This window comes from Tinamus guttatus, unplaced genomic scaffold (genome assembly GCF_059628265.1).
Source record: "Tinamus guttatus ecotype Peru unplaced genomic scaffold, ASM5962826v1 Tinamus_guttatus_pri_ptg000089l, whole genome shotgun sequence".
Taxonomy (NCBI): Eukaryota; Metazoa; Chordata; class Aves; order Tinamiformes; family Tinamidae; genus Tinamus; species Tinamus guttatus.
The window spans coordinates 2,026,140-2,044,387 of record NW_028288623.1 but is presented as its reverse complement, the minus strand read 5'-3'; the positions used below and the strand labels follow the sequence as shown (position 1 = coordinate 2,044,387).

Sequence of the window (18,248 nt, the reverse complement as noted above, 5' to 3'; positions counted from 1 at the left end):
GGTGATTAGAGTCTGCACATTTTTCAAACATGTTCAGTTGATGTCACCCAAGGATTTCCTTCCACAGGCATTTTATTGCTTATTTAATACAAGTATATTTGTCTGGTTGCAGTGGAGTAGAGGAGCTGCTGGAGGTGAGGGTACAGAGTGTTCTGGGCACCAGAACAGCACAAGCTACCTATTGCTATAAAGAAATCTACAAGCTTTATGAAACCTCAGCAGTGAGAATGAACCTAGTATTGCCTAAAACACTGAGACATGGCAGAATAGAAAGACCTTTGTATGCACATGTCATCATTCCTGTCAACATACATAACAGCCCCAAACAAAGCAATTAGGCAGATAGTTCCAGAAGTGTAATCTTTGGAGATGCTAGATCCATAATGTCTTATAACCTGAAGACAAATTCAGGTTATAAGAACTTGTTTCAGTTCAGGTTCTAGAACTTGTTTTAATTAATCTGACTGTAGAAATCAGATGCAAAACCTCAAAGTCCCAGTTCTGTACCTCAAATAAACAAGGAGCTCAATCCAGAATATCTACAAAGTAAAAATACAGTGTGTTTTTTAATGATCGCTTAAAAAATTACAATAAGGACCTTTGTTATTAAATTTAATATATTATATACCAGAGAATTTTGGTTTCCAGTATCGTTTTTAATTACTGAAGTGATTTTTAAAAAGTATTTCCATAGTGAGAATTTGTGATTTTATCATCCAGAGCAGAAACAATTGAGACTCTTGGCACTGGGAGAAGTAATGTGGAGTTGAGAGAGAAGATTAAGAGAAAATATCTGTTAAAATTCATCTGTTTTGAAGTGACCAGCAATGTTACTATTTAAACTCTTCTCTTGATTTCAAACTCTAGGACACACTGGAATGAACAGAAACTGTCCCCACGTTATCGGTGTTATATTTTCATCAGTTTACTGGTTCACACTTTTGTTTTCAAGGTTATCTGCCTAACTTTAAGCCTGGAAATTACTGTAAACAATGAAATCCTTGGGTTCCCAAGAGCATTCTCTGACAGGAAGGAATGGGAAGTATGAAAGCAAATGACGTGCTAACCCTGCTATTTTTTTCACCCCTGCAGACAGGGTATGCTTTTCATCTGCCAACTCTGTAATCCACCTATGAAAACCCTGAAAAAATCTGAGGGGTGGCCTGCGTGTGCAAGGCTCATCCCAACTGCTGCTCTATTGTCCAAGAATGCCTGGTATAGTCCAGATCTAGGCATATCTGATGCTTTGAATCCCTAAGTGTTTACAAGAGGATGTGAACAGTAGATATTACAACAAAGTGGAAGGCTGCTGCCTCTGAAGAAGTTGTGGGTTGCAGTAAACTTACCAGGTGCTTTGTATTCTCTGAAAGTGTCATTTACTAGAGGGAAAAATACCACAATAGGTGTTTCTGGGCTTTCCTTGTCACCAAGGATGTAGCATTCCTTCAGATTTGTTGTTTCCTGTTCATCCGGGACCTTTTTAGGGAAAGGAATTCCTTGTTCTGCAAAGTATTTAGAGGCGTCTCTCAGAGGCTGGTTTGCCATAATAGGGAAACAAAACAAAACATCAGAACATGCTGAAGACATTTTGAGTTTGTGAAAAGCACAGTTTCACTGGGAATGCTTGTGGACTACATGCCAAATTCTGACAGATTATGGCACATGCTCAACTTAGTTATTTTAACTACATTTCTCCATAGACTGTATTGGGAACCAGGATCTGGAGGGCCAAACTGCAGTACAGCTCTTTATGCCCTTCCCCATCCAAGATGTGACTTTGTGGCCAATGACACGTCTCCAAGGCATAGTTGCACACAGACAAAAATTTATGAAACATACACTGACTTTCATATCCTTCCAGCCCAGAGGTCTGAATACCTTCTGGAGTGGTCTACTGACTATAGGAAGAACAGGACGGCTACATTTCCCACCTATGCATCCCAAGCCTCTAGAGTTAAAAAGGGTGGATCTGGGTTGACCTGCATTTTCATGAAAATAAAAATCCCACATTTAGATATTAAAAGTGTTGCCTTTAGATGACTTTTTATTCCTAAGGAATATCAAGTTCCTAAATGCAACTCTGCTTGTATTTGTTTGTACCACCTCCTGCATCAAACATTTAAATTGTTAGCATTATATTGCTCAGAATGTACACTTTTCAATGTGTGAGAATATGGGAAGGCAACTTTGGATTGAGAAGTTTTAGAGAGTTTTTAGATGCATACAGCTCTGTTCATTCTACACCCAGCTGCCAAAACAAACAAAGAAAACCCACACATACATATAAACACTATTTTATATTTAAACATAGCATTAAGACAATTATTTCATTTCTTTCATGCATAGTCCAAAAATTGGGCACATTCCATTTACTAAGTATTGAGTTACTGATAATACTTGTACTGATCAATAAAGATAAGTGATCCTGGTAAAGACTCAGCTTCTTTACCCCATCCAAATATTGGGAAAAAAGGTGTCTGTGACTAGATGATTGACCATCCTGGTGACTCAGTGATAAAATCAAGATATCGTTAAAGAAGAATGTAAAAGTCTCACCCTTGTTTGTGAACCTGAACTGTAGTTGAAATGCAAAATCAGGTCCACTTTCCTTTCTGGTCTCATAAGGGGTGGGTAACTGGTTTGAAAGGCAAATGCGGTATCAATCAGAATGAGGGAGTCTGTTGCTCCTGTCAGGTGGTTGGGCTGGGAATCAAGCTCACAGTCTATAAAAGAAGCATTTTTTTTTTCAGGGGATGTACTCAATACAAAAGATGCTTGTAGTATTACTAATAGGCAGTTGGCTTAATTCCTTAATCCTTGTTTCCTTTTTAAAAGAATAATCTAAAATACAGTGAAAGGCAGGGTGTCCTTACTATACCTTTCCATTTAGAAAACTCGCTCTCCAGGTAGTTGGCATTCATCTGCAAGCCCTTTAGGAAATTGTGGATTTCTGAAGCTGCTGGACGTAACATGACAATGTCTCGGAAAATGTTTGAGAAGCTATCAGGGGGAGAAACCACTCGAGTATCTAGTTCATTTGGTCTTATAGGGAACGGGGATTCATCTTCTGAAAAAAGAAGAAAAACTTTTATGCAGTTTCATTGTTGAGATCATTCTGTGCAACCATAATTTGTTTTATTGTTTGGGAAAACTTCGGTATCATTCTCCTTTTATTTCCAAAATCTCCAGAAATCTTTTTCTTCAACTGAGCTTTAAAAAATTCATTTCTTCTTCTCAATCCCCCAGCAGTTAAACTCTTCCTGTGCTATAAATCAGCCCACCTAATCTACTCTAACTTTATTTGCTTTTCTATAATTTTATCCATTCTAATATCCTTTACTTATCCAGTCTTCCTTTCCTTCTTTATGTTATTCTTTATCTTTCAGTAACAAACAGAAAAATGCATGTACACTCCAAATCCATTTTCTAGCAAGTGCAATCTTATTTTTGTTATGAAACCCATCCCCTACATGTGCAAGAAGATAATAATAATAATGAAAACAGCGATCTTCCTTCTCATCTTTTTTTTCTCTATAATAAATATTTATTGTGTGCATGTCCTAGAAATCCCAGTCCTGCAGATCTTTCTTAACTAGGTAGCACGTTTTGTAAATCTTATCCTAATGACTGGGTTAGAATGTCTTACAATAGTGTTAAAGTTTGTATTCTGGCTTTGTAAACTCGAAAGATAAAAGTAGTGTTTTATTTTGTTTCTAATGAAGCCTCATGCCACATTCCAAGAGAAGAACGGGGAAGACTAGATCACTAAGACAGCCTCTGGCCTCTCCTGCTGTACAGGAATATTCTTCTCCGGTTTTATCCTCATGAACTGAAAGTGGCTCATACGAGGGTCATTCTCTCTTATTTCTGTGAAGGATCCCATCTATTCTTTTCCTCCTACAATTAAAAATGATTGCTATATTGTAGCATGATATAGCATGACTTACCTCTTGGTTTCTGTGTGGATTATAACACAGCCTCAAATAAGGAATTCCCAAACGGCTTTGAAAAATTCAGTGAGAGAACAGCAGCAAAAAGATGAAGGAAAAAAAAAAGAGAGAGAGAAAATAAAATAGCATTAGAGTATAATAATAACTCACCTATGTCAGTAATTTTGTCTCTGGTCCATCTATGCCAGAAGTCTTCTGAATGAACAGATAAAAACCAAGCATCCATAAGATTTAAGGAAAACACACTGCTCCAGATCCCTGTGACATAAGGTATATTTGTCAGAAAGTAATACAGTAAAGATCTGGAAGCATTCCCATTCACAGTGAGCTCTATCGCCTCCTACATCTCCCAGAAAACTTTATTCATTGAATTCAGTGGGGAAAATAAAAGGCCCTGTCTTTCTGAATCAGGATATGAATCCAGAATATACTGACATACGTGAACAGAGATTGTAGTATTTCTAATACATTCATTGTTGCTGGGTGGCAAATAATGTTTTACAAAGTGTATCTAAGCATAATTTATCTGTCTTCAATATTTCCTTTTCCTCAAGTTTCCAGTATTTGTGATGCCAGAGGTTTTATTTCTTTAGAACACAATCCTGTTACAGATAATGCAGTCATAACACAGGACTGCCAACCATAAATATTCAACATTCATATACTAATCTCCTGAAGAAGGGGGCTGGCTTAAAAAAAATCAAAAAGGAAAATGCAAATGTATGTGTCTTTTGATTTGTCCTTTTATTTTTTAAGGTTTAGAATATATCTGGGTTAGTCTCAAATTCTTCTCTGTAGTAATAGGTGTTGTGAACTTAAAGACAGTCCAGACGGCCACATATCTGCAATGTTTCAGGTTGAGAAAACACCATTACCTGGTCCTGCCAGAGGTATCTTGTGTGTAACCAGGTCTTACTGATCTTTCCAAGCCCTGGAATTCAATGTGGCATCTTGGAAGAAGTGCAGTAATGAGCAGAGAAGAGTGCACCTAAGCAGCTTGGTGATTACCTGGACACTCAATACCAGCCTGATCAACAAGAAGAGGCTGGGAAAGAGCATCACACCCATGTAGTCACTCCCCAGTGTATTTTAGGGGCAGGGGCATAAATTAGGCCGCTTAATTCCTGAAAGCTTTTGAAATAACTGTATCACTAAAGTGACACGTTTTGACTAATGAGGCTCTGGGTCATCTGCAGAGGCCATGGATGTGTCTTGCAGTCACTCTACAGCAGTGAGGAAGACTACCAAGAAGAGAGATGTTAGATGGGGCTAAATGTCTGACCACAGAAGAGACCTGGGTATGGACTGGCATTGCAGCCAGGGAAGGGGAGTTTCTAATGTCAAACTGCTTCCTTACACCTCACCACTGGCTGTAGCACCATCTCCACACAGGCAAAATGGTCTTACCATGAATTAGCTTCTCTAAAAACCTGAAACTTCCTTTATGAAATTGGTGGGAGGAGGAAGAACAAGAAGGCAAGAGATTGCTTTCTTGAAAGGGAAAGAAAGTTGCCTTTCCTGGTCTTATCATTCCTCTGCAAGAGGGAGAAAGGCAAATTTTAGGAACTACTTGCAATCCAGAATGGAAGTGTTATCACAGAGGATTAGCATCATTTGGGATATTCTCGATAAAAGGCTATATTCTAGAGACCCAGCTTGCAAAAGGGACTGATAATTTAAATTAAGTTTGATGGTACACAAATTCTGTGGCTGGCAAAATAATGCAGACATATTGAAAGGACAACTGAATATGAAATCAAATAAATCTGTCCAGCTGAATTGATTCACAGAGAAATTTCAAAATCCTGCTTTTTTATAGCAGATGAAAATATACTATCTAATTCATTTCAGAAAAGAGTTTTGCTAGAGAATGGATTGTATTATATTATAAAACATTACATTTTCTTGGTAAAAAATTACCTTCCAAGAAGCAGATTCTGGATTCCGGTATTTTCTTCATCAGGTGACCCATGAAGAATTCACTACCAAAATCTTCTGCCTGAATGAATGCTCCGTATTTTAGTAGTCCTACCTCATATGGAGTGAATTCCACCCATTCTAAAATAAATAAATAGATAAATAAATCAGTTGAATAAAACATAATATTAGTTAGGTTAGGGCAAACTTGTTTCTGAACTGATGTAGTTCGCAAACAGACATTTATTCACTCTATGTTGCATAGCAATAAGCATGAAAAGTGAATTGTTTCCTTATATCTAAATGTTTCTACTGACTTTAGATTTTTAGATTTTTGAAACTTTCTACAAAAATGTTTAGATAGTAGTTTCATGATAACATCCTCCTTTATCCTGCTTTTAATTCATAATACATCTTCTGGAAATAGAAAATTTAACTCAGAAATCTACTCTTAGGTGCAGTAGTCCTTTAGAAGATATTTACATTGAATAGATTTATTTGCGTAATCTTAAACAGAACCTTGTTGGGTTAGAAGTTAAACACAGTCCTGGAGTGTTGTTATTACCTCTAAAATCCTGGTTGCTGACTTTGTCCTTTACATTTAGAGAGAGGTAGATGGGCAGGGGATTCTGTCCCTGTTTTAGTGCCTGTTGCTGATCTGTGAGTTTATGAGAGTCTTCCTGTTTTGAAGAAGGACAGTAGATGAGCAGGGTTAGATGACACCAAGAGTCTCCTGCTTCTTCTAAGCCTGGACTCCAACAAGGAGTTGCACACCAGGCTCCAGCTAGGCTGTGTCCCACAGGTTTCACGCAGAAATGTGCTGAGACCCCTCTCTCCAGTTGTCCCTTGACCCAGTACGCTAGCACCTAAGCTGTCCTTGTGACTTGAGTATTCTTAAGTTAAATTCTTATGCTGAAAGAATAACCTGAGTTTAACTGGTAGGAAGAAAGCGTTGTTAGTCATGTTATTTATTTCAGAAAAATGTCAGGAAACACTTGAAAAACATTCTTGGCACGAGATGCTTCATTCAGTATGAATAGCCCCTGCTTCTAATAGCCCAGGAAATCCTCTTTTCCTCAGAACTGCGGTGGAGCCATGGCTCAGACAGAGTTATCACTCAGCACAGCTTGTCCCTCACTGCTTTGCTGAGGAGCATCTTGCATATTCAGTGCCAGTAGAAAGGGCAGGAATGCCTGGGAGGGAGGCTGGGGCTTGGCGGGGGTGACTGCAGCACCTCCTCCAAGGGGACAACCTGGGAGAGCTGCAGGTGCTCCCACTTTGCTGGAGCGGCCCCGGCAGGGACGGCTCTGCCGCCTGGACCACCCTGCTTATCACAGGTGCCCTGGGTCCAGCGGTCAGAGCCCTTGCACCTCCTGGCCAAACCACCCCCAGGGACTCTGCATGGTGCTGCACGAGGTGGGGAGAGTTCCTAATTCTGGATGCACACGCTTTAGGCATTTACTATCTACCCTCCTTGCAATACCCACTAGCGATGCAAATCTGAAATATATATACATACACACATATATATATACATATATATATAGTACCTCATCATGTAACATTGCTTCAATGATGAGTCCCCACAGATCTGTGAAACATATCCGATATCCGTCCTGCTTCCTCTGGTACAACTCTTTTAAATAGTATTTCAGACGATGCGGTGCAAAACAAGTGAGAAACTTATTTTTGAGCACCTGCTTTCGAACATCTTTGAGTACTTCCTCAAGATCTTTTTGGGACCAGTCAGGATCTTCATACAAACTTGACATGGTCCTTAAAGGGAAAAAAAAAAAAAAAAAACCACAAGGAAAATTTTAAATTCCCAGCCAGAGCACTGGTGAGGCATTTGAGATTATGGAGCTTTGTGTATCATGCATTGATTTGAGATTGAGCTGAGATCAAGTTGAAATTATCTATTTGCATAAAGCTCTGAGGTGAGATGAAATGTGCTTGATTTGCAGTGAGTTGCAACAAACTCGCAAAATCTTTCTCTCCATGTCAGTCACCTCTTGCTCTAGAACCGGGGTATTTAAACTGGCAATAGGATCCTCTTGGGCCCACCACTTGTTCCATCTTCAGTGCTGCTGTCTACATGAAAAGCACTTGTATTTATGATGCCTTTCACATATTTAATCAGGATTTAATTGATTCCAAATGCTGGCAAATACAAATTGAAGAAAACAAGAATATGTCATAGCAGCAGAACAGAGCCTTTTCTCCATAGGACTGTCCAAAAAAAGCTGTGAACAGCAATGGCTTCTGATCTGGCAATTAATAACTGCTAAATATTCAAGCTTCATATAACAGCTTACTACTGTAAAGATGTTACATCTCGTTTTGTCATTTCTATAGCATCATTTATAGAATATGCCTAAGAAAGCTTTACTTAGAAAGCCTTACCATGTTGTGCCAGATAAACCAGTGATGTATGAGACACAGTCCAAGACATTCAGTTTCTGGATGCTTCGAAGGTGAGAATACATGGCTGTAAGCGCTCTGGTTCCACCACCTGTGGTCATGATTGCCACCACGGGTACCTGTGCAGTCCCCAAAAACATGCATTTAATGAAGTCGTGTGAGAAGGGAAATAGGTCCCTGACATCTAGAAAAGGGGCAGCAGAAGAGCATTGATAAAGCAGTAAAGTGTGTCATCAGTTTACAAGTAGAAATGAGATATGAATTAAACATGAGGCACAGCAGGAATAAGAAATACTTCATGTTTTATTCTGTTGAACAGCAGTGCATTAGGAGGGTGAAATCTACCATCTCAGACATCACATTTTCAGTGCTCTGGTTATTCTGCAAACTGATAACACAGATAAACAAAAATACATTAGCAAATGGTGCCTCCTTAAATCTGAACTGCAAAAGGACCAGGAAATTTAGGTGTTGCCTTATACATTCTATATAAATAAAGATAATTTGTCTATTACTAAAGTTTGCTGAATATGATTCCTATGATTTCTACTCCATTGCATTTACTTCACAAGTCATATTCAGATATATCATGACTAATGGGTCTAAGGGAGCACTGATGAATTCAGACTCCCTAGGACTAAAAGTTGATGATGTTACCACCTTTCACAGCTGCTGGGGGGAAAACAGGAGCCATATTCTCTCCCCCTAAAATGTATGTTTATCCAATACTGGGAACACAAGTGAGCTGTCTTTACATCTTTCTGGAATAATACAGAATTGCAGAGTCTGGTAGTCTTAGAAGAGGAATGCATCCATGATAACGTGTTGGCTGAGGTACAGCCACCAGACACCAATACATAGGGGCGTGCTCACCTCTCTCACAAAGAGTCAGGAGACTCTGGGAAGCCTGCACGGAAGCATTGGTGCCTCTAAAACAGAGGGGAAGGAAATTGCCCATGGCTCACACTGCTGACATTTAAAAGCAAGGTCCTGCGTGGGAAAGGTTTAGCTGTGCAAGAACTGCTGAGCTCAGTTTATGGGCAAAGGAGGAAAATCTGGTATCTTTGCTTCTGAGTTCAGGCTTCACGCTGCAGCCTTGGTGGTGTTATTGAAAACAAAACAAAACAAATAGAGGCCTGATATTTTTTCCCTGCCTTGACAAATGGAAGTAATAACAGAGGGTCCAAGCAAGTCACACGCTGTAGCTTTGAGTGATGGTTCAGTCTGACTGGTAGTGTGCTATGTTCACACAATAGAAGCCCTAAATATCAGCACAAAATGCAAGCAAAAGGAAGTCCAATTTTCAACTGAAGAAAGAACTACTGAATCAATATGTTTGAGCTGGCTTAGTGTTAATCCTAAAAAAGAAGCTTTGGCTATAGTCCTGAGAGCATTCAGCCCATCTTTGCATTACTGTACTGTTTGCTTCTCAGTGCAGTGTGTGATGCCACAGGAACAGGACTGCAGCTTTTTACAGATATTCCCTGATATCTGATATTTTACAGATATTCCCTGACAACCCCATTCATTTCTTCCCTAGAATAAAGGGAGGAGAAGCCCATAGTTTGCACATGAAACTTGTAATCCCTATGAAAAGGTGTAGAGTGAGCACAAACACGCAGTTGGTAAAGCACTGTGGAGAAAATGGATGATAATTCCAGCTCAGATACCTCATCCTCCTGCAAGTCCTCTTTCAGATGGAGGACATCCTTCAGAGCGGCTGCAACCACCTTCTTCCTCTTGCAAATGAAATCCTGCTCCTGGGCACACAGGTCAAACCCCAGACGCACATCTAGGTCTTCTGGGCTAGAACACAGGAAAAAAAAGTTTATTTTTATAGCCTAATTCAGTAATTAAAATGTTTTCACTTCATAAATAGATATACCTTCACCCTCACATCTATATAAAGCAATACAGGAAAAGAGCTGAAGTTTTTTTTTTTTTTTTTTTTTTTTCTGTTGCTAGAGAGCTACTAGAGCTACTAGAGTTATCTCTTCCTTTGGACTGAGGGTGAGGGTATTTCTCTTATCGAAAATACTTAGAATTTAATATAGCCACCAGTAACAGAATTGTTCCCTTTTAGTCATTAAGCCAGAAGCCTGCTCAGGGTTTTAAAGCTGGCTTTTGAGTGCACCTTCCAAAGTTAGAAACTTCCACCCACATGTGCAATTCATGGACTGAAGCTGTGGACTTCCACATGCAAATCCTTTTTCTCCCTGGGTCATTTATGAGTATTTATAAGCACTACAGTTGCAGTTTGGAAGCTCCTATGAAAGTCTTGCACAGATGAAGAAAGGGAGAGATTTTAAGTGGCAGAAATAAACTCTATGTCTCTTTCATAGGAAAGATAAGGAAAATTAATATAGCAATGATGCAGCAAATTTTTAAGTCATTAGATCTCAGAATTAAAAACACTGTCTTCAACTACTTCTATGATTTTCTACAGAGAGAGAATGTGACCTACCAGAAGGCATAAAAAGGAAAAATGTATGTTTATGCTTTCTTTTACAGAATGGCTAGCGTTGGAAGAGAGCTCTAGAGATCATTTAATCCAACCCCCCTGCTCAGGCAGGGATCTAGAGCACTTGTCTTCCAAGTCAGTTTATGCTTTCTTTCTTTCAGTTTTCAAATGCTGCCTTTACTGAAGGTCTATATTTCACAAGGGCTAGTAGAGTTGTCAAAGCATATCTACATAGCCAACTTAGTGCAAATTTTGGTTAGATCAAAATATGAGGAAAAAAATACCATATTCTTTCTGTAACCTTTTCTTAAATCACTGTATAGTCCCATTACATAAAAATCACAGCCCCTAAAAGTGTTATGTACAGTGTCTGGTTCTTCAGAAGAACACGTGAAGATTGCAAGAGTAGAGTATGGTTAAGTGTCAGAGGGAGAGAGCGCCTAATTCGGTCTTTCTAGCCATTTAAATTAGCTAAACTGCTGGAGCAGAGTAAAGGGATCGCATGATCCACCTAGTTCTTCACAGAAAAAAAACCCAGCATCTGTACCTTTTTCCCAGGTGCTCTTTTGAAATCCCTGTGAAAAGAAAAATCTGTGAAATGCAAAACAGAAGCTTTCACTGTCCTGAGGCTTAAAAACCATTTTTGGATTTTTATTTAATGGACCGATTTCATAAATTGTGATTGTACTAGGTCCATTTTATTTTATAGACTGAAAAAAGGGTAAGGAAGCATTCAAGACATAGGCAGTAACAAAGTGATTGGAATTTGACCAACAGCTATCAGAACACAAAGAACCAGGGCAAAAAAACACTTAAGGAAGAGAAACAGGATATCTTACCAGTTTTTCACCTTAAAGTGAAAGTCAAAATTTCTGTGCTAAAAAAAAAAAAAAAAAAAATCAGAAAGGTAAAATAATGTATATTGATTTTTTAACACAGTCCTCCTGTCCCAGTCAGAATAAAGCATAGCTTCTTTGGTCATTAGTGCATCTACAAAGCTCTAAATCTCAGTAAAATGATTTTGGGAGATTAACAGTTCTCTCCACACTTCATTAGTACCTGAAGGCATGCACTGATTTAAGAGATTGAGACTTAAAAGTATCTTCAATAACCTGCATCTTCTGTCCATTATAAAACTCAAGTGTGGAACCACTTATGTTCTAGTACTGCTTAGCTAACGCACAGATAAATAAGACAAGATCTGCAATGATGCATCTCACCGAAAAGATCTACCATTAACACTAATCCAGGGTCTAGTATCTCCTAACATATTCCAAAGCAACTTAAAAGTGTCCATGAGTGGCATCTCAACATTTCTTTGTCTCCACCCAGGATTCCCCTTTTTATTTTGCTCTAAAGAATTCCTCTAAAGAGCTCTAAAGAATTTTGCTCTAAAGAACCTTTTCCCTTTATCACATGTGAGGGAGGTAGGAGAATAACCAGTTCTGTAGCAAGAGATGGAGTTTAGTTTCTATTTCTTTGCCAATGGGCACTTACCTCACCAACTACCTCCTGCTCAGAGGGGAGTGACTTCAGAGGAAGAGACAACTGGACACTTCTGTTCTTTCTTGCTCCACATGACATGCAAGCACACTGAAAGTGAGCATGGAGTTCTTTAAGACAGAAATATTCCTCTCTCGCGACTTACTCACAAATAAAGATTTGTTCATATGACTGTCTGTATTGTCTGCCCTGTTCTGGGGTAACGTACAAAGCTGGGAAATCTCCTCTTCTTCGTGAATGCAACATCCAGCGAGGGTTGTTTGTATTTGGCATAGTGGAAGAAAATGGGATCTGGAAGAGGGGAACGGGAGTCACAGCAAAGTGAAATGCTCTGGGTTTCTTCAAAGGATCCTTTCACTGTAAACGTTAGCTTTTTCTCTAAAAGAATAAGATAAAGTGCACACATTAAAAAAAATCGTCTTTAATTGCAAGAAAAAGAGAAAAAAAAAAAAGGCAAAAAGTAGATTTGTACAATCCCCTTTTCCCCTTCCTATATACTTTGAAAGCTGGTATTCAGTAGTGACCCAAGACCCCAAAAAGCATAGGCAGTCCTATTTTTACGATGGGCTGAACAAAAAGCCAGATGTGAGCATGATGTGAATAGCACTGAGTTTTGGACTTATGCCTTTCTGTGGCAATTGTATCAGGATACAGTAAATGCATCCAGGTACCTTGCATTGCAAATCATTTCTCATCCCAGCCAAATAGTGAGCGACAGAAGTTCTCAGTCCCCTACAATAAGATCTGGCTCTGCAACATACATGGACCCTTTGTCTGTAAAGAAATCAGCTAATCCTGCCAGGGTGTGTTGTGCATGCTCCAAGATTGCCTACCAGATCCAGCCCCTCAGGGGATGTAGGCAGAGGAACTTCTAGATTCTGGATCTTGATCAGGGTCATGAGCCAGTTGCTGAGTGGCTATGCCTGCAAAAAATGAGTGTTTCTGTGCACATGCAGAAGTCGAGCTGCCAGAGATCCTGAAGAAAGTTAAGGCCATGAACTACAGAGCCAAAGGAAGAAAGTTTCTTCAGGATTTAGCAGTGCTATAGCAGAGTTTTTCAGGGTCTCAGCTTTGGATTTAGATAGCTTCTGTACAGGCACCTGCCCTGTTTCTAGGTTGGCACAAGGTTCCCTAAAGTCAGAACCCTGATCTTAAACCTGCCGCTGAACAAATGCCATTTCCTATTGTGAATTTTTTATAAGTTGCCTTAGATACGGTCCAACAAATCCTAAATATTTGGATGATGCCATTTCTAGGCACTAATAGAGAAGGTAAAAATCACTAAGATTCAGTTAAAGAATTAAAAAGCTTACCAAGACAATGCTTCTTTTTCTTCCTTCTGTCCAACTGAACTTCCAAGCAGGCTAGTTCACGACACTGTAACAGATATGACCGAGGCAGAAAATTAGTCTTCTGAGCATATCGCCAGCAGTGCTGGCGGATGTTGGAAGGGTCATTGCAAGCAGAATGCTTGAATGTGGGGGCTAAATGTCAGGTGAGACAGATTTGGTGAGAGAAAGAATTACTTCATCCTCACATGAAAAGATGGTGATATGCTAGGGATGCTATAGTTTCCTATGGATACAGACAGCAGAAAGAAATGATAGCAGTCTGAAAGCTCCTTTAGGGTTATACTGTCTTCCTCACAGGAAAATAAAGACAAGAGAAAAAAGTATTGCTAAAGAATGAAAGCTTATAATGGTTCCCTTATTACTGTCATAGTTGACTAAGGTGTTGTAGGAAAGAACACAAGAAAGCAAAGCAAATAATCTTTTACCACTACTGCTCCATTTGTGGTGATGGCTTCAGGAGGACCCTGGCTAGAAAACAAGAACAAATAGTATGCATTTCATAACAAATATAATCTGAATATTGTTTTGAGAAATATTGTTCTCTCTTTTAAACATGAGTTTAACAGGCATGGTGTCAAAGGGTTTATGGTTGAACTCGATGATCTTGAAGGTCTTTTCCAACCATAATGATTCTATGATTATTGCTCTTTTCCATTGTTTACAGAGGTATACTCCCTTTTAACTAGATGCTATGTAACTACATAGCAGAAATGATTTAACTGCAATAGAATGCCAGGTACATTATTGTAACAGTCTTAATATCAGAAGCATGTCTCAGATCGGGTAAAACATTCCCACAATCTATAAACTTCCTAGAGAATCCTGTTAAAAAAAAAAAAAAAAAAGATTCACCCATACCAGAAACACGGCCCTGAGCTCTATAAGTAGCATATCAGCTATCAACTTTAGGAAAAGTTATGGAATGGGAAATTTTTGTCAATGTCATTTGCCCTTTTTATAAGAATTTTCTAATGTACACATTCATTTAGGAAAAAAGGGAGAATTTGGCTGTTAAAATAATAGGTGCACATAGTATTTAATTGCACTGATGTACCACTCTGAGTTGCTGTTTCTGTAATATTTCATTTTACTCACATGTTCTCCAATGCAATCTCAACTTCCAGCTCTTCCCTCCCCTAAAATCCAAAGGAAAAAAGAGGAAAAAGAAGGGGAAATAAAAGCAGATGGGGGAACAGTCTAAGTTTGTGTGTGCGGAGGTTTACATAGTGGCCTTCAATTTTGCAGGCAGTTTCCTTTATATTTTAGTATGTAATAATATTCTCTTTCTTGCTTTCTACTGTCAGCAGTAGAGAACAGAAGCAGCCTTTTCCTCCCAAAGGAAGAGTTCAGTATTAACTGAACTAGCAGAACAAAAGGTGTTTACAAGTCTTCCTAGGAAACTATTGTTTGTCAGACTTTCTTCTAGCTTCCATGTTCTGTGTCCCATACGCTAAGAGTTAGTGTTTAGAGATATATTGTGGAAATAGGCCCAGTTTTCCTTTTCTTGTGCTGTTTTTCTCCTCATAAATTTGGGAGCATTTAGTAATCTCTGTTGTTTTCTGCTAGATTAGTGAAAATCCAGACCTTCCCTAAAACTGCAGCTATGAGCTCAGTGATTTGACCAGAGGAAACAGACAAGAGATTGAGACTGACAGGTTTTTTTTCCATCCGTGTTATATCTACAAGATTTTAAGATTTTTTACTTTATAAGCTAGCCCAGGTGGAAAAACACAAAAGACAGGAGATCTCTCTAATAAATTTGGATATTCATTTTCATTTGCCCCTGTTTAAACTTTACGTTGAGTCCTTACCTGTGGATTTAGTGGAAATGCCATAAGCACTTTTTCCCCAAGGGATATTTTGGCTAGATCAAAAAGAACGATTGCATGCTCATCATCACGAATAATATCGTCATCAGAAACAGCCATTTCCAGAATGTTCTGGAAGGAGACGGAATATATACAATTCATTAGAAAGCACCCAAGAAACATGATGTTCTCCATTTATTTCAAGTTTAACATACACCTTAAAGACCAGAAATGTAAAAGTGCTGATGAGAAACTCGCAAGGAAGAGAAAGAAAAGATTCCAGTTTTGTCAGTTGAGGCTGAACTGAGGTTTCTTTTAGGTCACCATTTCTGCTTACCGGTAGTTCTCCCAAATAATGTAATCTTAAATAGAGGTAGTCTCATGTTAAAACCTTCAAGAGCACAGTTCTGTGTTTGTCTTCAGCCTTAAACTTTCAGCATCAGTGCTTGACTGGTATTTGGCAGTAATGCCATTAGCAGTACCAGGCTGAATAAAGATCTTAATCATACTAGAATTCAGTAGATGTCATTATTTTATGACCTCTCATTGGAAAGTGTATTCTGCTGTTATAGTGCTGCTGTTTTATTTCATTGTTCATCTGTGCTGTCACTTATTTGCTCATCAGTCTTCTGCAAAGAGGTCAGGCTTATTACTGATATACAATTAAGTATCCTTTAGGAGAGAAGTAGATCACAGAAAAAGCCAATATTATTTCACTCCTGCTTGCTAGTGGAATTTTCAGTAAACTCAGCAAGGCTTTAGAAGACCTGACATCATGCTTTAGTCTAAACTAAAGGAAGCTACATACAGATAAGATAAAGAAGAAAGTTCTTGCTTACCTTGACTTCTCTCTGTATCCGAAAATAGAAAGTTTCATTCCACACAGGATTTCTGCAGTTTTTAATTGTTCTGGTCTGGAATTTTTCATCGGAAGCAGTTGGCAACCAGAGGCTCACGTAGCAATCAGATTGACTCACTATAGAAATACAGGCACAAAATATCTGGCAGCAAAACTAGGACACAAGAGACTAAGGCACTGAAATGTTCTATAATTTGAACTTGTCTAAGACATGGCCAATTTCAAACAAGATGACAAGAATCATACAGCTGGATAAAATTAAATTGTTGTTCATCACAGCAATATTAAATAAGCAGAGTATTTGAATAACTGCACAATCTTACGTATTATTAAAAAAAAAAGAAAAATAAACAAATCAAAAAAACCCACATAGAGCAGTGCTAGCCCATTGACAGAGTAATATGAATTGCAAGAAGTTCCATGTTGCTCCACATCAACATTTTTTCGTCTCTCTGAAAGCACTGGGATTTGAGAGAAAAGTGGCCTCTGCCATAGCAGAGAGTGAGAACCTCATATTCTGAAAATAATAGAGTGTAAATAATTTTAAAGGCAAGAATGGGTCATTGAGTCATCAAGCTGGACCTTGAAGAGCACCAGCACTGAATGATCTAGCCTAGTGGTGGGAGTAAGAAAAGAAAGATGAGAATCAGGTGGAACTAGAGGCAAATAGAAGGAAAAGAAGGTACCCAAAGGGCAAAACAGCTACTCATAGTCCCACAGGGGAAACAGCTAAGGATCCTGGAATTATTATATTGATTTGTGTACTAGACATAGGCAAACTAAATCCTGATATTTCCTAGCTTTAAGTACTTTACTTTGTAACTGTTAAAGTCAGGATCTTTCAAGTGTGCAATACCAACACAAGGTACATATACTTAGAGAAAAGCACTCTAATCCTGCTCATGACTTAAGAAAATTGACTCCTCATTTCTGTAACATCAACTTAACTTCATGAGAAACCTTAAAAGAATTAGGGTTTGAGCCTGATTCAGATAATAAGTGCCTGACAAAGCTGGCTCTTAAGCCATCAGCAATGAGAAAATGATTAAATTTCTGATTTTGTGTAATAGAGCTGCCTACCTCATGAGGAGAGAGTTGAACAATTCATTTCTGTAAACACAACTAAAGTTCTTGAGTAACTTCCTCAAGGCAGTAGATTGATCCTCCACTGATAAACTGATGAAAATCACTTATAACCCACTGAAGCTGCTGGAGAAATGGTGTGTGGAAGGAGAGGAAGCATGGTCTGATGATTTCAGGTGCTCTCGAAGCACCATGGGGCCCTCAGCTGTCTCAGCCCCTGGGCAGGATGTGATGAAGTCAGAATTACAGACAAAATGTATCAAGTTTTAGGTTAAAAAACAACGAATTCTGGTATCCTTGCTGAAGATGAGCTCTCTTTGGGATATTTTACCTAGCTATAAGGTGTTGCTTGAAATCCAAGGGCCAGGTCAGGAGAGCAGGAATGTCCTCAGAGGATGATGACTTTTTTTTGTGGTAGGCTCTAAGGTAAGGCTTAGAGGCAAGGCTTTACAATGAACCTCAAAGAATTTCCTAATGCTGTCAGGTGCTTTCCTCAGAGAGGGTGTGTGTTGCCTTTCTGCCCTTGAAACGGATATTTCAGAGTGGCAGATATTTACATAATCATAGTGACAGAACACTATATTAACGTTAGTAATCATCAGCATAAGATTCTGTTTACATTGCGTAGGATATTTATCACTACCAATCTGTTCGATATGCTGAAATATCTCCTCTAACTGAGCTGTCTGAAGGCCTGCTATCCAATGACGTACTCATCCTGACACTGTATCACTAGTTCTGATCTACAGAGTTTCTCAAGGACACATAGGAAACCAGTACAAAAGCCAACTGCGGTTCCTCTATTGCTGGGAATAAAAATTTATTGTATCCCATAAAATTCAATCTATTCCCTGTGTTTTCCTTGTATTGTATACAGTACCAGCTGTTCCCAAT

General features: G+C 38.8%; 1 protein-coding gene across 1 annotated transcript in view; it reads right to left on the bottom strand.

Moving 5' to 3' along the window:
• The window catches only part of LOC104570720 (cytosolic phospholipase A2 epsilon), a 29,745-nt gene that overhangs the window by 305 nt on the left and 11,192 nt on the right, over positions 1 to 18,248 (bottom strand). The window contains 18 exon segments of the mRNA XM_088520416.1: positions 1,347 to 1,533; positions 2,557 to 2,723; positions 2,879 to 3,067; positions 4,101 to 4,208; positions 5,871 to 6,008; positions 6,433 to 6,547; positions 7,418 to 7,643; positions 8,271 to 8,407; positions 9,959 to 10,094; positions 10,704 to 10,748; positions 11,589 to 11,626; positions 12,247 to 12,342; positions 12,461 to 12,630; positions 13,566 to 13,629; positions 14,030 to 14,072; positions 14,700 to 14,740; positions 15,416 to 15,544; positions 16,252 to 16,388. Of these exon segments, the coding sequence (XP_088376542.1) occupies positions 1,347 to 1,533; positions 2,557 to 2,723; positions 2,879 to 3,067; positions 4,101 to 4,208; positions 5,871 to 6,008; positions 6,433 to 6,547; positions 7,418 to 7,643; positions 8,271 to 8,407; positions 9,959 to 10,094; positions 10,704 to 10,748; positions 11,589 to 11,626; positions 12,247 to 12,342; positions 12,461 to 12,630; positions 13,566 to 13,629; positions 14,030 to 14,072; positions 14,700 to 14,740; positions 15,416 to 15,544; positions 16,252 to 16,388 (2,166 nt within the window).